The following is a 19,138-nucleotide window of genomic DNA, read 5'->3' on the forward strand; positions in this document are numbered from 1 at the left end:
TAACGGTAACACTTCCAGGCTTTGACCTGTAGATGGGCATATTCACATACTTTTGATTGATCAGAAAAACAGAATGCCTTTTCTGGCATCTGAAACGTTATTTTCTTTAGTTAGACATAGTCAGCAGACCCCAGGGATTGAAAACCACTGCTCTAGACCTACTCCCAATTAATCTCCCATTAGTCCCCTGTAAAGAAATAAGAAGGAATTCAATATTTTAATGATCAAAGAGTATCGTCACTTTGTTATTCATTATACCCTATCAGACCATGACAAAGTATTTTAACAAATAGGGATAAGGAGAACATATGAAAAGCAGTTGCTTTCTTCATAAAATGTAAAATGTTCAGGGCCCTCTTTTGTAAGCAATCCTAAAATTCTTTATACTTTGTCATCACCAATTAATTGTATATAATTGTGCAACCAAAACACCCCCAAATTTTAGCATAGCAAAGGTACGGTTATCCCCTTGGAAGTCTGTCCTTCCTCTCATCTTCCTTGATGTTTTCACCTGGGATATCAATTTTTCACTGAAGAACGTCTTCATGTGATTGGAGCTGAAGTATCCAAGAGGTATTAGCAGCTAGTTCAACACGTCAGTCACGCTTTGTGGTAGGCACTTTCAAGATGCACAAATATAAATTACTGTTAATCTGCTGGCAGCTACCTTTTGACAATTTCGTTCAGCAACTACATTCGGTCAGAGTTTACTACTACTTAAGAGACATGCACGTTAAGGTTGTTTGCAACATTAACATTCACTTGTCCTTTCATGTGTAATAAACTGAGCGTTTTCATTTGTATGTTCATCTGCTTCTTCTACAGGGTTCTTTTCCTGTATTCCACTATTTTCTGAGCAAGTATCTTCATCTTCCTCATCTCTAGGATGACCTTCAAGACTGTGTCTGATGCCATATGCAAAGTAAATAAAGAAGCCTTCCAAAACAAAAAAAAATACTTAATTTTTTTTTCAGGCAAACAGTGCATTAAAAGTGATTCCCAACCCCCTGGATAACTGAACCTGTTTACCTGAACAGTTCACTGTCTCTGGTATGCAAATTACTACTAGTTCTTCAGGCCTTTGTGCCTGGTAATGTAGCTCTTCCCTACATTAAAGACAACTGGCAGTGCTGGGCTCCAGTGCAACATTTCTATTTCCCAGTCATTTGCGTATGCTCTTATCTGCACTGGTAATGGTGAGTGCTGCCTGTAATTCATGACTGCAATACAAGTCTGGAGCACCAAAACTGACTTTTGCAGTTTACAATTATAGAAATATACATTAAGTACTGCAGTTCAGAGGAGAATGATAGAGTAGTAGGAAATAGATACAGTAGTTGCAAATACTCCTCTCTCTACAATTTTGACTATAATTATTAGAAAAATATTGATCTCGATTTTACATATTTTTCTCCCCATGTTTTCTGGTCTGGCTTACAAACACACAGTCTGTACCAACTTAAGTAAATTGATTTAGGAACTGAGCTAGTTAAATCAGTGCAACCTCTTCATGTGAATACTCTTAAATTGGATTAACCAACTTAAGCTACATCAATATAAAGCACTTTCTTAAACCAATTTAAAAAAACCTGCCCATATAAATGATTTGCACTGATTTTTTTAACTAACTCAGTTTCTAAACCAATTTGGTTAAAATCAGTGCTACTGATATGTGTGTGTGAACAAAGCCTACATAGATTTCTCATTCTCTACCACTACGCTGATTGAATCTCAGCTAACCTTTCAGGAGCATTTTGACACAACAACCACTTTCAGCTCTCATTTTATATTTACCATAGGGTGACCAGATAGCAAGTGTGAAAAATTGGGAAGAGTGGGGAGTAACAGGTACTTATATAAGACAAAGCCCCAAATATCGGGACCGTTACTATAAAATCAGGACATTGGGTCACCCTAATTTACCAAAACAAATCCTGAGAATATGTTAAATATTCCCTGTTTGGATTTTGTATCACAAAGTGAGTTGAAAGTGCTGCCTCTGAAATAGAGTAGGCAGGTAGAAAAGATTTACCAGACTCAATGTTAATGCTTTCCAGGCCTACATATACATCACCTCTATTTGGAAGACAGCAATAAGCTAACTTGAATTAGTCCTGTAGCTTTTACGATTCCTGCTACCTCATAACTGCTTGTGCAGTTTTAGCAGCAAAAGCATACATCTTCTGAGGTATGTTTTTGTTTTGACTAGTGATATCATTTGACATTTATTGAAAGAAGGCTTTTATTTGAATAGTTAAAAGAAGATGATTAACTGATTCCTAGAAAGAACCACAAGAGAGGACCCATCAATCCTAATGTAAACAGTTGTTATAAAGTACCTACCAAAAGCCATCCAGAAGCTAAATCTGATCCAAGTCTCTCCACTTAACTGTACCATCAAGTAAATATTCACCAAGATACTGAAGGATGGCAAAAATGGCAAGAATGGAACCTAAGGGGAAACAGTTTATAAGATAGTAATGTTTTTCAAACCTTTCCGCACACTAAATGGCACATTTCAGTTTTGTAACACAAATAAAGGGACTGACAGCCCCACTCACCAGTGAGAGTAAGACACATTTCCTGTTTAGTGTAAGGTTTAATCACTAGTTTCTGCAAAACCTACGCTTTCATTTAAAAAAAAAGTTTTGGTCCCTACAGCTGCAGAGAAAACCTTGTCAATCTGCACTGAACATACAGCAATGCAGTGCTGAATTCCTGAATTAATCTAGGTGGAAGCCTGAAACAATACTTATTTTATTGATTAAAATTTATATTCAACATCCTTCACCCACAGCTCTGAGCACACTTTATAAAAAATTAAAAAGGATAACATGCCTCAATAAAAAAGCACACAATTTATATCCCTGTCCTTCCCAATCACCCTACCAAATAACTTCCCATACCTCATCCCATCATTCAGCTCATCTCCACTTTCCTAACTGCCCATTAAAAAAAAAAATCCTTGTAGTGTATGTGAAAGACTTATTCATGCTCCAAGGAATTATGGCACACAGTCCAAGCAACTGGGTTTTTGTGCTAAACTGCTCCTCCAGGGCTGGGAGGAAGGAACTCTTCCCTCTAAGTTACAGGCTTTGTAGTAGTGGAGCCACTCTTCAACTGCTTTCCCAACCTGAGGGCTGAAATAGCCTCTGTGCTGCTTGCTCCAGCACCCACAAGTGGTAGAGAATAGCTGGTGGACCTCTGTACTAGACAATTTACCAGCCATATCCAACAATCAGTGGTGTGAACGGGGTATGGACGGTGCACCCTATGCAAGGCCTCCTCATTCAGTCTGCAGTGAAATCATACCAGAATTGATCTGAGACAGTCTAGACAACACGGTGGTAAAAATGCATATGACCTGTCTACACTAGCACTGTCACTATCACCAATGGAGATACAATAGTGCAATGGTGAGGCACTGTCTGAAAAACACAAGCATACACACACACACACACACAGTTTTATTAAAACAAATTTAAACTCTGCATTATTTGTGTTATCTTACTCACCATAAAGGCTACTTTCTGCTGGTTCTGAGGCTGCCTCCACATAGTGAGAACTATGACTATGAAGAGTACTACCAACACAGCAAGAAGACCAATGCTCCAAGGCTCCATATTAGCAATAAAATGAATCCCATATGTGGTCAGAACACTCAACCCACACACCAGAAAAGCTGTGTGAAAAAGAAAATAAGAATTGAAAGGAAGTCAAACCTTTCAAAACTGTTTAAATAAACATGCAACTTAATCTGATAACACAGATCTTTACCAATAGAGACATTATCAGATTTTAAAATGAGAAAAGTCTGTTTTGACAAGAAAACACTTTATTCTGCTTTATTTTTGACTGAAGGAAAATAAATAAGATTATGGAACAAACTATAAAAATCTGTTTTCCTACCAGAATACTTCATATTTGACATTCATGAGAAGGTACTCTAAGATATTACCATTGGATTTGAACTTTTGTTCTGCTTAATTAAATTCCACTATTTATGGAACTTGATTTGAATGTATTGTACTTATTTGGGTAACTGTAGACTTACCTAATAGACCCACCAAAAAGCTAACGGTAGTGGCAGACTGCTCTGTAGGCAAACTGGATGGATTCATCAATGTGTGAAGACTGAAGTGGTGCCCTTGAAGCATACTAATTTGAGATTCCCTTTCTGATCCGGTCAGAGCCTCTTTCTCTGGAGAATATTTTGGTTGCTCATAGGTTAAATTGGGTTGGTACCTATCCACAAATAAATAGATATTTATATACAAGACTGTAACAAGTAAAGAAGTTAAGCTTGTGGTGGGGGTTGAAGGAGGATGGTTATAAATACCACAGCAATCTCCAATGATTCCACTTTACACTAGTAGCCACAATAAAAAATTAAGTCTCCCCTTTCAAAATTTGTGTGGCATCCCTTCTATCTTCTTTTATTTCTAGGTAGTCTATTTAATCTCTAAACTCTCTGGAAAGGGGCCTATCATCCAACACCACCTGCCATACTGGGCCCTATCATATATAAAATAATAAAGGAAGATTACACCCTGGTAACCTGGTTTCCCATAGCCTGGACTTTCACAGTTTAGAATGGAACAAGACAAGCACATAAGAACGGTATGCAGTAGGAGCTCTCAAACTGGGCATTGCAGACAGGTGTTGTGGAGGAGTGGGGTCATAATCACCCTTTCCTTTCCATTTTGCTAAATGGGAGGGTAATCCTGAAGGAGTCATGGAATGGAAAAGATTGAGAACCACAGGTATAGAGGATACTACTAAAGGTAATATAGTCTCTTAAAAAGTTAACAATTACAAATAACCACTTTTACAAAGCTAACACCATGTCTCCTAAGATTTTCTGCGATAATAATAAACTAGAAGAGGCTTTTTGTTTATTTTTAACTATCTTGTGGGAGGCAGTTGTTTTTCAGCAAAAATATTTATAATCGAAATAGAAAACACAACACAATATAAAAGCCCTTCATGAGATGAAGCAAAGATACGGAAGAGGATTTCTTGAAATACAGTAGGTATTTTCAATAAACTTTCATTGAGTTGAGCATGAGGCAGTCTAGAGAAAAAAACACTAAGAAACACTGATTGAATAAGGCTGAGATTTAACACCAACTTTGGAAGGAATGTAACGTTTTTATATACATGCAACCTTACTATGGGAAAGAGCATATTCTCCTGTGAGTGATAAATTAGATGAATTTAAGTTACTATTGTCAGAATTATTGTTACATTTTTCAAAATTACCAGTTTGAGTTCCTCTGACTACTTAATTAGTTTTAACCTTCATTTATTGCCCCAACTACCAGCAATACACACAATTAAAAAAAACCTGTCTTATGCATTGCAATACCAATGTGTCATTGTTATTCAGTTACCTTACATTAAAAATACCTTTAGATTAGCTGTAATTATAGACAAGTGTCAGCTATTAGATCAGTGATTCTCAACCTTTCCAGACTACTGTACCCCTCTCAGGAGTCTGATTTGTCTTGCGTACCCTCAAGTTTCACTTCACTTAAGAAGTGCTTGCTTACATAATCAGACAAAAATACAAAAGTGTCACAGCCACATTATTACTGAAAAATTGCTTCCTTTCTCATTTTTACCATATAAATATAAAATAAATCAATTGGAATATAAATATTGTACTTGCATTTCAGTGAATAGTATATAGAGCAGTATAAAAAGGTCATTGTCTGTATGAAATTTTAATTTGTACTGACTTCACTAGTGCTTTTTATGTAGCCTGTTGTAAAACTAGGCAAATATCTAGACGAGTTGATGTACTCCATGGAAGACCTCTGCATACACTCAAGGGTGTGCGTACCCTTGTTGAGAACCACTGTATTAGATCACAAAAGGCACACCATTCTATAGCTTATAAGGATGCCTTGCCTTGAGACATTTCTCTGACCTTGTCAAAGGCTTTCTGAAAGTCTAAGTACACTGTATCCACCGGATCACATAAGAACATAAGAGTGGTCATACTGGTCAGACCAAAGGTCCATCTAGCCCAGTATCCTGTCTTTCGACAGCGGCCAATGCCAGATGCCCCAGAGGGAATGAACAGAACAGGTAATCATTAAGTGATCCATTCCCTGTTGCCCATTCTCAGCTTCTGGCAAACAGAGGCTATGGACACTGTCCATCCCTGCCTATCCTGGCTACTAGCCATTGATGGACCTATCCTCCATGTATTTATCTAGTTCTTTTTTGAACCCTGTTATAGTCTTGGCCTTCACCTCTGGCAAGAATTCCACACACTGTGCGTTGTGTGAAGAAATACTTCCTTTTGTTGGTTTTAAACCTGCTGCCTATTAATTTCATTTGGTGACCCCTAGCTCTTGTGTTATGAGGAGTAAATAACACTTCCTTATTTACTTTCTCCACACCAGTCATGATTTTATAGACCTCTATCATATCCCCCCTTAGTCGTCTCTTTTCCAAGCTGAAAAGTCCCAGTCTTTTTAATAGCTCCTCATATGGAAGCTATTCCATACCCCTAATAATTTTTGTTGCCCTTTTTTGAACCTTTTCCAATTCCAATATACCTTTTTTGAGATGGGGCAACCACATCTGCACACAGTATTCAAGATGTGGGTGTACCATGTATTTATACAGATGCAATATGATATTTTCTCTCTTATTATCTATCCCTTTCTTAATTATTCCCAATATTCTGTTCACTTTTTTGATTGCCACTACACATTGAGTGGATGTTTTCAGAGAAGTATCCACAATGATTCCAAAATCTCTCTCTTGAGTGGTAACAACTAATTTAGACCCCATTATTTTATATGTATAGTTGGCATTACGTTTTCCAATGTGCATTACTTTGCATTTATCAACACTGAATTTAATCTGCCATTTTGTTGCCCAGTCACCCAGTTTTGTGAGATCCCTTTGTAGCTCTTCACGTTCTGCTTTGGGCTTAACTATCTTGAGTAGTTTTGTTTCATCTGCAAATTTTGCCACCTCACTGTTTACCTCTTTTTCCAGATCATTCATTAATATGTTGACTAGTACTGGTCCCAGTACAGACCCCGTGGGGGACATCACTATTTACCTTTCTCCATTCTGAAAACTGGTAATTTATTCCTACCCTTTGTTTCCTATCCATTAGAAGATCTTCCCTCTTATCTCATGACAGCTTACTTTGCTTAAGAGCCTTTGGTGAGGGACCTTGTCAAAGGCTTTCTGAAAACCTAAGTACACTATATCCACTGGATCCCCCTTGTCCACATGCTTGTTGACCCCCTCAAAGAATCTAGTAGATTGGCGAGGCCTGGTTTCCCTTTACAAAAACCATGTTGACACTTCCCAACAAATTATGTTCATCTATGTATCTGACAATTCTGTTCTTTACTATAGTTTCAACCAGTTTGCCCGGTACTGAAGTCAGGCTTACCAGCCTGTAATTGCTTGGATCATCTCTGGAGCCCTTTTTAAAAATTGGCGTCACATTAGCGATCCTGCAGTCATTTGGTCCAGAAGCGGATTTAAATGCTAGGTTACAAACTACGGTTAGTAGTTCTGCAATTTCATATTTGAGTTCCTTCAGAACTCTTGGGTGAATACCATCTGGTCCTGGTGACTTACTACTCTTTAATTTATCAATTTGTTCCCAAATCTCCTCTAATGACACCTCATTCTGGGACAGTTCCTCAGGTTTGTCCAGACCTTGCTGATTCTAGATTGGGCAAATCCCAAGCATCTGTTTTCAGTCTCCTAACTTATTGATTCACAAGATGAAAACACACTAGAAGGTCGGATTAGGCTTATGAAGCAAATTTATTAGAGTATTTCACTATTCACATATAGCTCCCACAATTTACTGTGCTTGCTGCATACAGTAGGAGATAAAACATAAATTATATTGTAAAATTAGAAATACGTTTCTAGCTTTGACATGAGGTCCTACTACACCATTTGGAGTTGAAGATCATATAAGTTATCTTTCAGAAAGGAAAACCCTCCTAGATTTCAAATAAGGTTTTGGATTTGACCTGTGCCCACACTGGCATTACACTGGGTCTATTCCTAGTGTACATCCAACTTTGAAGGGACACCACTTCTGGTAATCATTAAATTAAGAAACCACACACGGATTAACATTTTAGAAGAGTGAACCTAATTTTACAAAATGTATGTACATAGAGTAAAAGTTATACAAACAGAAATTGTATTTTAAATGTATTCTGCAGAGGACAAAATAAAATACAGAAAAACAAACAGGGGGGTGAAGGTGGGGCTCACCTGAGGATGAGAACACAGGCTGCTACAAGTGAGTAAGCAAGAAGTGTACCAATAGACATCATATCCACCAGAGCCTTTAGGTCAAAAAGAAATGCCATTATAGCTAAAAAAAAGAAGAGAGAAATACAGAGTTTGTATGAAAGTTACATATTGAGAGTTAAGATTTTTAAGGCAGCTCAAGAGGCTATGTATGGAGTTTTTATGTAGTTGACTTACTAATAGTAATACAAATGAAACCATGGTAATGCATAAAAATGAATTCTCGAAGTAAAGACCCACATTTTTAAACTTGGTTGCCTGGAGTTAGACACCTAACTCTATATGTAGGCAGTGAAATATAATTGGTCTCTTTTCAGTGACCCTGAGCACCCATAGCTCTCACTGTGGTTGCTCAACAAGTCCTGAAAGTGTACCTATTTGTGTACCTAAACAGGGATTTAGGTGCCTACTAACTTTAGGCAACCAAGTTCACAAATTTTGGCCTACTTTTTTGTTTTCAAACATAAGATACCCAGAGAACATCTAGGAAACACTAATGAAAACCTTGCAGCCATAATTCTCTATATACCTGCTGTGTGATTTTTAATATGGTTATTTTGGACATATATTTAGTTGTATAGTAGGAATGGTTCTTAAGTTTAAGACAAAGGGGAAACACAATACAGTTAGGAAGGAACATAGTGAAAAATACATTTTAGGAAGCTCCTCACTGCTGTCATGTAAAAATGTCGTCATTTCCAACTATGAAAACTGATATGTAACATAACCCTATGTGAAAACATTTCTCACTTAAAAATATAACACTTTATTTTTACTAAGGTATTGTAGAAAAATTTGGAGAATATTTAATTATCAAAGAGCCAGATGCTGCAAGCATGCTGTGCATAGAACTCCTACTCAAATTCTACAGGCTGAGGTTTGCATGGTCAGAGCCTGAAACCACAAGCTGACAGTGGGATCCAATCTACTGACATGCATGTTGATCCAACACAGACTGGATCAGGACTTTAATCTATAACCAGTACACGTAATTTGTGTGTATTATGGCCCTAATTCAGCAAACCACTTGAGAACCTGGTTAAATCTCATTAAGCACATCATTAAATGCTTTGCTGAATTGGAGCCTATAAACAAGAGTAAGTAAATTTAAATGTTAAATCAGGCTGAATAAAATCTTAGTATTTTGCAGGTGATTGCATGACTTTTTAATAAACAGCATTGTTTTAAAAGTGACTTATTTTATGCCTTCTTTGGCAAAGCAACTTCACTGTGACTTCCAACATGTTTCTTCTTCTAGCCTTAGCCCCATCTAGATGGGATTGGCTGTTTGAGTCCTCCTTCTCCTTTCCAGTTTGCTTGAAGCAGATCCTCAGAAACGTCAGAGCTAACCAGACCCTTCTGTATGACATCCATCCATCTAGTTTTGGGTCTTCTAATCCTCCTCTTACCCTCCACTTCTAAGTTTAACACACTGTTTTTAATATATTCTTCCTATTATCTTTTCACATGCCCAAACCATCTACACCTGATTTCTGTCAGGTGTTCTATAATTGATATCACCTTCAAACCTCCCCTAATTCATTCATTCCAAATATGGTACATCCTAATAACTCCAAGCATCCCTTTTAACATTTTCATTTCCCGTATATTCAAAATCGTTCCTTCAAAGTCTCTTCCTCAATGTCCAACATTCAGAGCCATACAAAAGTACAGGCCTAATTACCATCTTATATATCTTACTTTTCAATTTGATAGGCTTCCTCCTATTGCAGATCATTCTGCTCAGTTCTCTCCATTCCTTTCCTATTCTGCTTATACGATCATCACTGAGTTCACCATTATCCTGTACTACCAAACCTAGGTAAAAGACGGTTACTCATCGTTGTAACTGTTGTTCTTCAAGATGTGTTGCTCATATCCATTCCATGTAGGTGTGCGCGCGCCGCGTGCACGTTCGTCGGAAGACTTTTACCCTAGCAACTCAGTGGGTCAGCTGGGCGCCCCCTGGAGTGGCGCCACCATGGCGCCGGATATATACACCAGCCGACCCACCCACTCCTCAGTTCCTTCTTGCCGGCTACTCCGACAGTGGGGAAGGAGGATGGGTTTGGAATGGATATGAGCAACACATCTCGAAGAACAACAGTTACAATGGTGAGTAACCGTCTTTTCTTCTTCGAGTGATTGCTCATATCCATTCCATATAGGTGATTCCCAAGCCTTACGTAGGTGGTGGGGTCGGAGTGAGATGTTGCAGAATGCAAACTGCTGAGCCAAAGGCTGCATCATCTCTGGACAGTAGACCAAAGAAGCAAAGGTCCGGATCAAGGACCAGGTAGTAGCATGACATAGCCCCTGGAAGGGTATGTGAGTCGGAAAGGCAGCAGAAGAAACCTGAGCCCTGGTGAAACGAGCAGTAAGGTGGCTCGACGGAACATGGGCCAAGTCACAGGAGGTGCAATGCATGACGTCATCCAAGATGAAAAGCTTTGGGAGGAGACAGGTAGGCCCTTTATTCGGTCTGCCAATACAACGAAGAGTTGGGGGTGTACAAAAAAGCTTGTCCGCTCGACATAAAAAGCGAGCGCCCTACGGACGTCTAGGGAGGGCAAATGTGCTCCCGTCGCAATGAATGGGGCTTCGGAAAGAAGACCGGAAGGAAGATATCCTGGATGATATGAAAGGTCAACAGCACCTTAGGGAGGAAGGCCGGACGTGGTCCCAACCGCCCCTTGTCCTTACGCAACATAGTGTACTGTGGGTCCACTGTGAGAGCCCGAAGCTCGGAGACTTGTCCAGCCGATGCAAAGGCTACAAGGAAAAAACTGTCCCTCAGGACAGGTATCTCAGCGAGCATGTTGTCAGTGGCTCGAATGGAGCAGGCATAAGTCTGCTTATAACCAGGTTGAAGACCCAGGAGTTGGTGGGGCGGTGAACCTGGGGGCATAAATGCCCCAAGCCCTTGAGGAACCTAGAAACCACAGAGTGTGAGAATATGAAGCGGCCACTCTCCCTTGGGAGGAAGGTAGAGACGGCTGCCAAGTGCACCCTTAATGATGAACTGCGCCAGGCGCTGCTGTTTGAAGATCATAGGCAATCCAAGAGGAAATGGATCAGAACCTCTGTGGGGGAAACCTTGTGTTTCGTAGCAGCAAAAGAAAAACTGCCAGTTGGGCAGATACGTTAACCGAGTGGAAGGCTTCCTACCACCCAGGAGAATCCTGTAGAACTGAGGCAGAACAACGTAACTCGGATCGGTTTAGGCCCGCAGCAGGCATGCGGAGATGTGCAGGGATTGCAGGTCTAGGTGGTAAAGTTTGCCGTGATCCAGCATTATGAGGTCTAGGCAAAGAGGCAGGGGAATCAGTTGGCTACCGACAGGTCTAGCGACATGGTGTACCAGTGCTGCCTGGACCACGCTGGAGCGATCATGATCAGATGCGCTCTGTCCCTGCGGAGTGTTAGCAGGACCTTGTGAACCAGCGGGAGCGGTGGGAAAGCGGACGGCAGACGGCTCATCCACGGCATCAGAAAAGCAGCCAAGATTGAGCCCGGGGAGAGGCCTTGGCATGAGCAGAACTTCTCTCTCATTCTGTTCCCACGAGAGCGAAGTTCCGGAAATGTAATGGATAACATCCGGAGGAATCAACCACTTGAGAGACAGGAAGGAACTGCTGAGGCGATCCGCCAGAGTGTTCCGGACCTAGGAGAAAGGACACTACCAGGTCCATCGATTGAGCTGTGCAGGAGTCCCGGAGCTGGATAGCTCCCTGGAAAGAGAGGAGGACCGTGCTCCTCCGTGCTTGTTTATGCAAGGGGTGTCCATTGTGTTGTCTGTGAACACCGAGACACAACAGCCTTGTAGGTGCTGTTGAAACGCCTGGTATACAAGGCAGACTGCTCCCAACTCCCGGACATTGATGTGCAATGGCAGCTGTTGAGCCAACCAAAGGTCTGGAGTGGGAAACTGACCCAAGTGAGCATCCCAGCCAAGAGATGGGGGTGTCCATCATGAGGGACACCGAGGGTGAGGTGGATGGAACAGCACCTCTGCACACATCAGGGAGGGCGTCGACCCCCAGTCGGGGGAGCCTAGGATGCTTGGGGGGATCGAGGCGACTATGACCATGCTGTTTCTGGCCGGGTGGTACACCGATGTGAGTCACGATTAAAGTGTACGGAGGCGAAGCCTGGCATGTTCGGTTACGCACGTGCAGGCAGCCATGTGGCCCAGGAAACCTAGGCAAGTTCAACGCAAAGTTGCCGGGAAGGTCTGTAGACCTTGTACAATGGTTACCATCGCGTGAAATCAAGGCGTAGGTAAGCAGGCTGTGCGATACTGAAGTCCAGGGTGGCCTCAGTTAAGTCTACTCCCTGAGTGGGAATCAGGGTGGATTTCGCTATATGGATCATCAGGCCTAAACGCAGAAATAGGACCTAGTCGACGCCCACACGAGAGGTAACTTGGGCCCCGGTGGCCTCTGGAATGAGCCAATCGTCCAGATACGGATCACGTGTATCCGACGGTGGCGGAGAGGGTGGTGACTACAGCCAGAGACTGTGAATACACAGGGGGCTGCATAGAGGCCGACCGGGAGGACCGTAAACTGGAATGACAGTTGGCCACAGACCAGGGGTACCTTCTGCGTGGAGGATAAGTGGCGACGTGAAAATATGCGCCGTTCATATCGAGGGCGGCATACCAGTCTCCGAGATCCAAGGATGGGACGACGGTCCCCATGGATACCATGCGGAACTCCAGGTATATCATTACTTGTTGAGCTCCCGCAGATGTAGGATAGGTCTGAGACCTCCCTTCACCTTGGGGATCAGGAACTAGTGGGGCTAGAACCTTTTGTCCCTTCGTCCTTTGAACCTCCTCTATAGCTCCGATGGTGAGGAGCGCCCGCACCTCTTGCAAGAGGAATTGCTCGTGAGAGGGGTCCCTAAGAGGGATGAGGAGGGATAGGCTTTTGCCCGATTGGTGTTAGGAGGACCCTGATTTTGGCCCCTTGGGGTCCCGACCAACGCCTATGACTGCCTCAGCATCGCCTGCTGGCAAAGCCCTGTCCTTGTCTAGGCGCAGGGTAAGGGCGGTGAGGCTGGCGGAGAGGTCAGCAGTGAGACATCGGCATGTAGATGCCGAGAGGGAGTGCGTAGTGACCTCGCTGTACTTTGGGCCTTGCAGCCTAGGGTCAGTTTTGAGAACAGGCCTTTGTCATTGAAGGACAAGTCCTGTATAGTGTGCAGCAGCTGCGAGGGAAGGCTCGATAACTGGAGCCATGAAATGCGCCTCATGGCAACACCCGAGGCCAGAGTCGTGGCTGTGGAGACCGCTACATGCAACAAGGTCTGGAGGGAAGCTTTCGCCACTTCGGCCCTTTTTCCAGGAGGGCATCAAACTCTTGACGGGAGATTTGAGAAACCGACTCCGTAAATTCTCTCACCGCCGCCCATAGTAACGGCTAAGCAGGGCTTGCTGGTTTGCTACGCGAAGTTGCAGGGTGCCTGCCGAGTACATGTTATGGTCCAGGAAGTTCATTCGCCTAGCCCCCTTGGACATAGGGGCTGGTACCTGTAGGCCATGGCGTTGCGTCTGATTGACGGACTAGATGACAAGGCAGCAGGGGGAAAGACGTACATATAGGTGCCCGTCGCCCCTGGAGGATACCATGCACATGCATTCGACTCCCGTGCCTACGGGCGGGATAGTGGCCACTTGGAGATTCATAGTGAATGCCACCCGTCTCGGGAGGTCCTGATGGGCCCCCAGGCCGATTAGAGGAGGGCCCAAGGAGTACGCTTCTGCCACCGCCTCATGTGGGGAGGAGGGAGAAGAAAGGCCGGGGGCAATTGGGTCCTGTGTGGGCTCACGCTCCTGGACGACCTGCTGATCCGGTGGGATGTGGGAATCTGGTGGCAGAACCGGACTTCCTCCGTACCGGTCGGAGGGGGATGGCTAACTGTCGCCCCTGGTACCCAGTGCTCTGACGGAACAGAGCGCGATGGGATCACAGGTAGGCCTTTGGCCTGATGGCACGCCCAAGATGTACAGGGCAGCCACTGATGGGGTCAGGGTCCTGGCCTGGAGCACCCGGAAGACTCTGGTGTGCACATCCAAATGGATGGCCATGGAGAAGTTAAGCCCTGGGAAGAGTCTCCCTCTCCAGCTCATGGCGCTCGACGCGGCACCGGGGATCGGTACCGTGAGGCCTACCGGTACCGGGAGCGAGAATGGGACCTGCGACCGGAGCGATGCCGGGAGGCTGACCGAGATCTCGAGGCTCGACGCCGGGAGTGGCTACGTGAGTCCAGTGCCTGGAGTGGTGCCGGGAGCTGGATCGGCACCGAGTGTACCAGGTTGGGGAACGGGACGCTGATCAGTGCCGCAGGTACGGCCGGTACCGATATGGGGGACGGTGCCAGGACCGTGAATGGTGCCGGCACCGGGCTTGGCGACAGGACCGAGAACATCTGCGGGACTGCGATCGTGAACGGTGCCGCTCTGTGGTGCCGACGCAGGGTGGCGTGAGCAAGACAGGCTCACCGATAGACAATATAACCCGCACCAGCGGTGCCGGGGGTTAAAGCAGCGCAGGCTCTGCCCTTGCCATCAACTCCCTCGCTGTGGAAATGTTTCCGGCGTGGAGGGAATAGTGAGCTCAACCACAGCTCGCACCGGAGAGCGTTCAGGTGCTGGACTCGACGGCTCTTGCGTGGCCGGAGTCGACGGTGCTGATACTGTGGGTGCCGCAGCAGGTACAGGTGCCGGGCAGTGCGACGTAGTAGAGCGCTCAGCTGCGGAGCAGGCGGCTCTGACACAGCTTAATAGTGAGCTCGACCACGGTTCGTACCGGGGAGCTTTCCAGCACCGGACTCGACGGCTCTTGCCTGGGCGGAGTTAACGGTGCGGATATTGTCGGTGCCGCGGCAGACATCGGTGCCGGGTGATCCGACTGAGCATAGCGCTCGGCTGCGGAGCAGGAGGCTCGGACGCAGCAAGGACATTGTGCCTCTTCATCCTCCAGGAGAGGGATCCATGCCGAGTGGACGTCGGAGTCAGCGACGCCCGGTGCCGAGAGGCCTTGGCGGTACCGGCGATCCGGTGCCGAGGGAGCGCTCCTTGAAGACTAACCAGCGCTCAGTGCCGAGAGCGGAGGAGCAAGAGCTGCCTCCCTCAGGAGCTGTTTGAGACGAAAGTCCCGCTCCCCTTTGTTCTCGGATTAAAGGCCTCACAAATGCGGCACTTATCTGTGAGGTGAGATTCCTCGAGGCACTTAGGAGAGGATCTCTTGTCAGCATCGGCTTGTGGCCGGCCGAGCATTATAAAACCCTGTGGACCGGGCATCGGACCCAGCACCGGGTGAGGGGAAGGGGATAAACCCCAAACCCCTGTGAAATAAATACACTATACTATACTACAAACAAATAAAGTTAACTACAACTATAAACATCTGAACTACATACTTAACGAGAGAAACTACGAGTAGCTAGGGAAGTGGAGGTCAGCTAAGCCACGCTCCACTGTTCCAACGACCGACACGGGCGGTAAGAAGGAACTGAGGAGTGGGTGGGTCGGCTGGTGTATATATCCGGCGCCATGGTGGCGCCACTCCAGGGGGCGCCCAGCCGACCCACTGAGTTGCTAGGGTAAAAGTCTTCCGACGAACGTGCACGCGGCGTGCGCACACCTACATGGAATGGATATGAGCAATCACTCGAAGAAGAACTTGAACTTTTATACTTTTGGTAGTGGCTGGCGCTCCAGACTTTATAGACCCGTTGTCCTCCTGCAAGTTATCACTGGATGAACAGACCATATACTCTATTTCTGCTGATTTTCATGCCATTTCTTTCAAGTATGCACCTCAATCTCTCTAAATCTTCTTCCGCTTCCTCTTTGCTCCCTCCACAAGCACTTCATAATCTGCAAAAAGCATGTACCAGGGTGCCACTCTGGATGTTCTCTCTAAGTGCATTGAGCACTGACATGAACACAAAGGGGCTTAGTGCCAAGCCTTGATGTACTCCAATTCTTACTAGAAACTGTTCAGTTCCTCCAGATTACCTTCTGACTGTGATAAAAGCACCCTTGTACATGTCCTGGAGGAGTCTGATATAGTCTTATACATCTGTTTCATTCCCATACACCAGATGCCTTCTCTCGGAATGTGGTCATACGCCTTCTCAAGACTGATGAATACTATGTGCAGTGTTCTCCTCTTTTCTCTATATTTTTACACAAGCAAAGATAGCATCCACTGTTTTATTGACTTGCCTGGTATGAATCCAAAGTGACTGTCACTGATCTTTACTGCTCTTCATAGTCACAATAAATAAATTGTGTGTATATGCTAATGCATGCATTATTTTTATATTACATATGTGTGTGTGTGTGTGTGTGTGTGTGTGTGTGTGTGGATAGATATATAAAAAGCATACATCCCTCCCCACCTTTTTTATTTTATATATATTACTCACACACACATCTTTTTGATCATGAAGAAAAACAGAAAAGATTAATTCCCAAAAATAAGACTGCAATATTACCAAAAATACCAGTTAATCTGCTGGACTAATAACTAACCAAGGAATACAATTTCCTTAATGATCATAGAAGCATCCTACATTTACTAGTCTTGTGAACAGGGAGGTTTGTACAAAAACTATGAAGCATAGTGAGAAGATTTCTCATATATTTCACTCCCTAGGGTGCTCAGAGACCAGCACTGACAGGCAAAGCTGAGGGACAGCAGAATGTGCATACGTTCATAAACCAAAATAAAGGAATTTGATTTAATTTTAATCCTTCCAGTCTTAAAATGTTCCTGTACATTACAAGTTAATTTTATCATACTGTAGCTAATTATAGCATATGATTATTACATTTAAAATATTACAGCTTTTTACTTTGTATTCTTTTTAATTACAGCATTATTTGTGATCAACAAGATGCGTGACTTTATGGCCAAGAATCTGCTTTTGAAGGTTAGCCACATTAATATTTAATATCTCAAATTTCTGAATACACTGTTAGTGGCAAGACAAAAAATAGTACATCTTTAATATAGTTATCACCATGACTATAGAACATATATTCATTTTGGCAAGGTAAGTAAATATATTTATACTATCTGATGCAATCTCCATATTTCCCTTTCCCTTATATATGAAAAGCTTATGCAGCGTTTAAAGGATGTTGAGCTTTGAAGCACACAAAGCATCCACAAAAAAGACAGACAATCTCACTTTAAACAGTGTTAAAACTACCAAATATATGCTTGGAGAAAAATACTATCAAAATGGACACATGCTTATATTTATTGTATTCAAAATTTTAATATATATGGTTCATACAGATGAATTTTTTCCCCTTAGTAGATATAAAAATTGCAAACAACTATAAATCTTTTATATAATCGATGCTTACTCAACTTCTAACCATTACTTATCAGAAGAGAAGACAAACCTGTCACAAAATAGTTGGAAACCAGAAGCTAAACTTTGTTGATTCATTTTAAGTGCACATCCCATATTGTTGCATTAAAGTGCAAATACAATTCAGGGAGGTATGCAGCACTACGAATCCAGGTAATACCTCTCATTAGCCTGCTGCCTTTTATAAAATACGATTGGACTATAAGCGAACCATTTTGCTGTCCGCAGAATTTCATTATCATAATTATTATATGGGAAAAAGAGCAAATACATGTAATCATGCTTGTCCTCAACTGTAGTTTTGACTTGGTACATAGTAAAAGGTCAAAATCTAATCTTCTTAACACTGTTTAAAACTGTGAGACTATCCATGCTAAGATTTAGTAGGAATGCCAGATTACTTTCATGCTGCATTCATTTTTAACAGATCTAGCAAAACAGCATAACATAATTTAAACCTAAAAGTTACTAGATAAACATTTTCTTAAAGAAAAAAGAAAAAAAAATTACCTGCTGTATCAAAAAGTTTTGTTCTGTGCAACATGAAAGCAATCTGGAAAATTATATTAAGTGTCTCTTTATAAAGAGTAATTCTGCATTATAGATTTGTACTTTGACATACAAAAAAGATGAATTAAGGCAATTTTTTGGATTCTGAACTATCTGAGGCATGACCATGGCTTCGTATATGTTTGTAAAGCTCTTTGAACAAAAGGGTCCCAACCATGACTATGGCTTGTAGATGTGATAGTATGATAAATAATAAATACATGTTTTAGTCTTGTCTGAATCTCTTGGTCTTTGTCATCTTGAGCCAGCCTACCCCCACTTTTCCATGCAAAACTGACATTAAATTGAAATCAGTAGGGTATAATTTGTTCTCCAGGTACATTAAGCAATAAAAGAGATATGCATCTTGACAACAATGAAAGATTTAAAAAAGAAATAAATAAATCTCCAGTTCGAAGTGTAAGAATTTGTACACTAAATGGTAACAGCTCCTGGAAATATTGCTTTGATGCATTCTGTATGTGTGTACATACACACATATGTAATGATCCTTGCAAAATATCTGTACCAAAAATGGATTAGTGCTCTTTACGGGTGAAGAATGTGTAAAATTTCCTCTTTTTTAAAACCGTTTTGTAGTTGCATTACTGAAAATTATTCAAGATTTTATTTCTTTTTTTTTTTGGTATCCTATAACAAAAACACATTCCCCCCTAGTATTTCTAAACAATTAAATACATTAATCTTGAACTAAAATTTCCTATACCCAAACCTCACAACAGAGCATAGTCCAATGGCTGAGTTATAAAGACAGTTTCATTCCAGATGCCCAAAGTAAATAACTGTTTTGTTTGTAATGCAAGAGAAGCCAAACTTAGAACGCACAGAAAGTTGCAAGTTCATTGACATCAAGGAC

At 42.7% G+C, this 19,138-nt stretch overlaps 1 protein-coding gene across 5 annotated transcripts in view; it reads right to left on the bottom strand.

Moving 5' to 3' along the window:
* Positions 1-215: 215 nt before the first annotated feature.
* The window catches only part of SLC7A2 (solute carrier family 7 member 2), a 110,775-nt gene continuing 91,852 nt past the window's right edge, over positions 216-19,138 (bottom strand). For all 5 annotated transcript variants that reach the window (XM_039542349.1, XM_039542347.1, XM_039542346.1 and 2 more), the window contains exons 8-12: positions 8,275-8,377; positions 4,055-4,245; positions 3,516-3,682; positions 2,344-2,452; positions 216-936 (exon numbers count right to left, since the gene is read on the bottom strand). In XM_039542349.1, the coding sequence (XP_039398283.1) occupies positions 752-936; positions 2,344-2,452; positions 3,516-3,682; positions 4,055-4,245; positions 8,275-8,377 (755 nt within the window). In that variant the 3' untranslated portion in view covers positions 216-751. The remainder of the gene's footprint in view (positions 937-2,343; positions 2,453-3,515; positions 3,683-4,054; positions 4,246-8,274; positions 8,378-19,138) is intronic.

The sequence above is a fragment of the Mauremys reevesii genome, linkage group 5 (genome assembly GCF_016161935.1).
Source record: "Mauremys reevesii isolate NIE-2019 linkage group 5, ASM1616193v1, whole genome shotgun sequence".
Lineage (NCBI taxonomy): Eukaryota > Metazoa > Chordata > Testudines > Geoemydidae > Mauremys > Mauremys reevesii.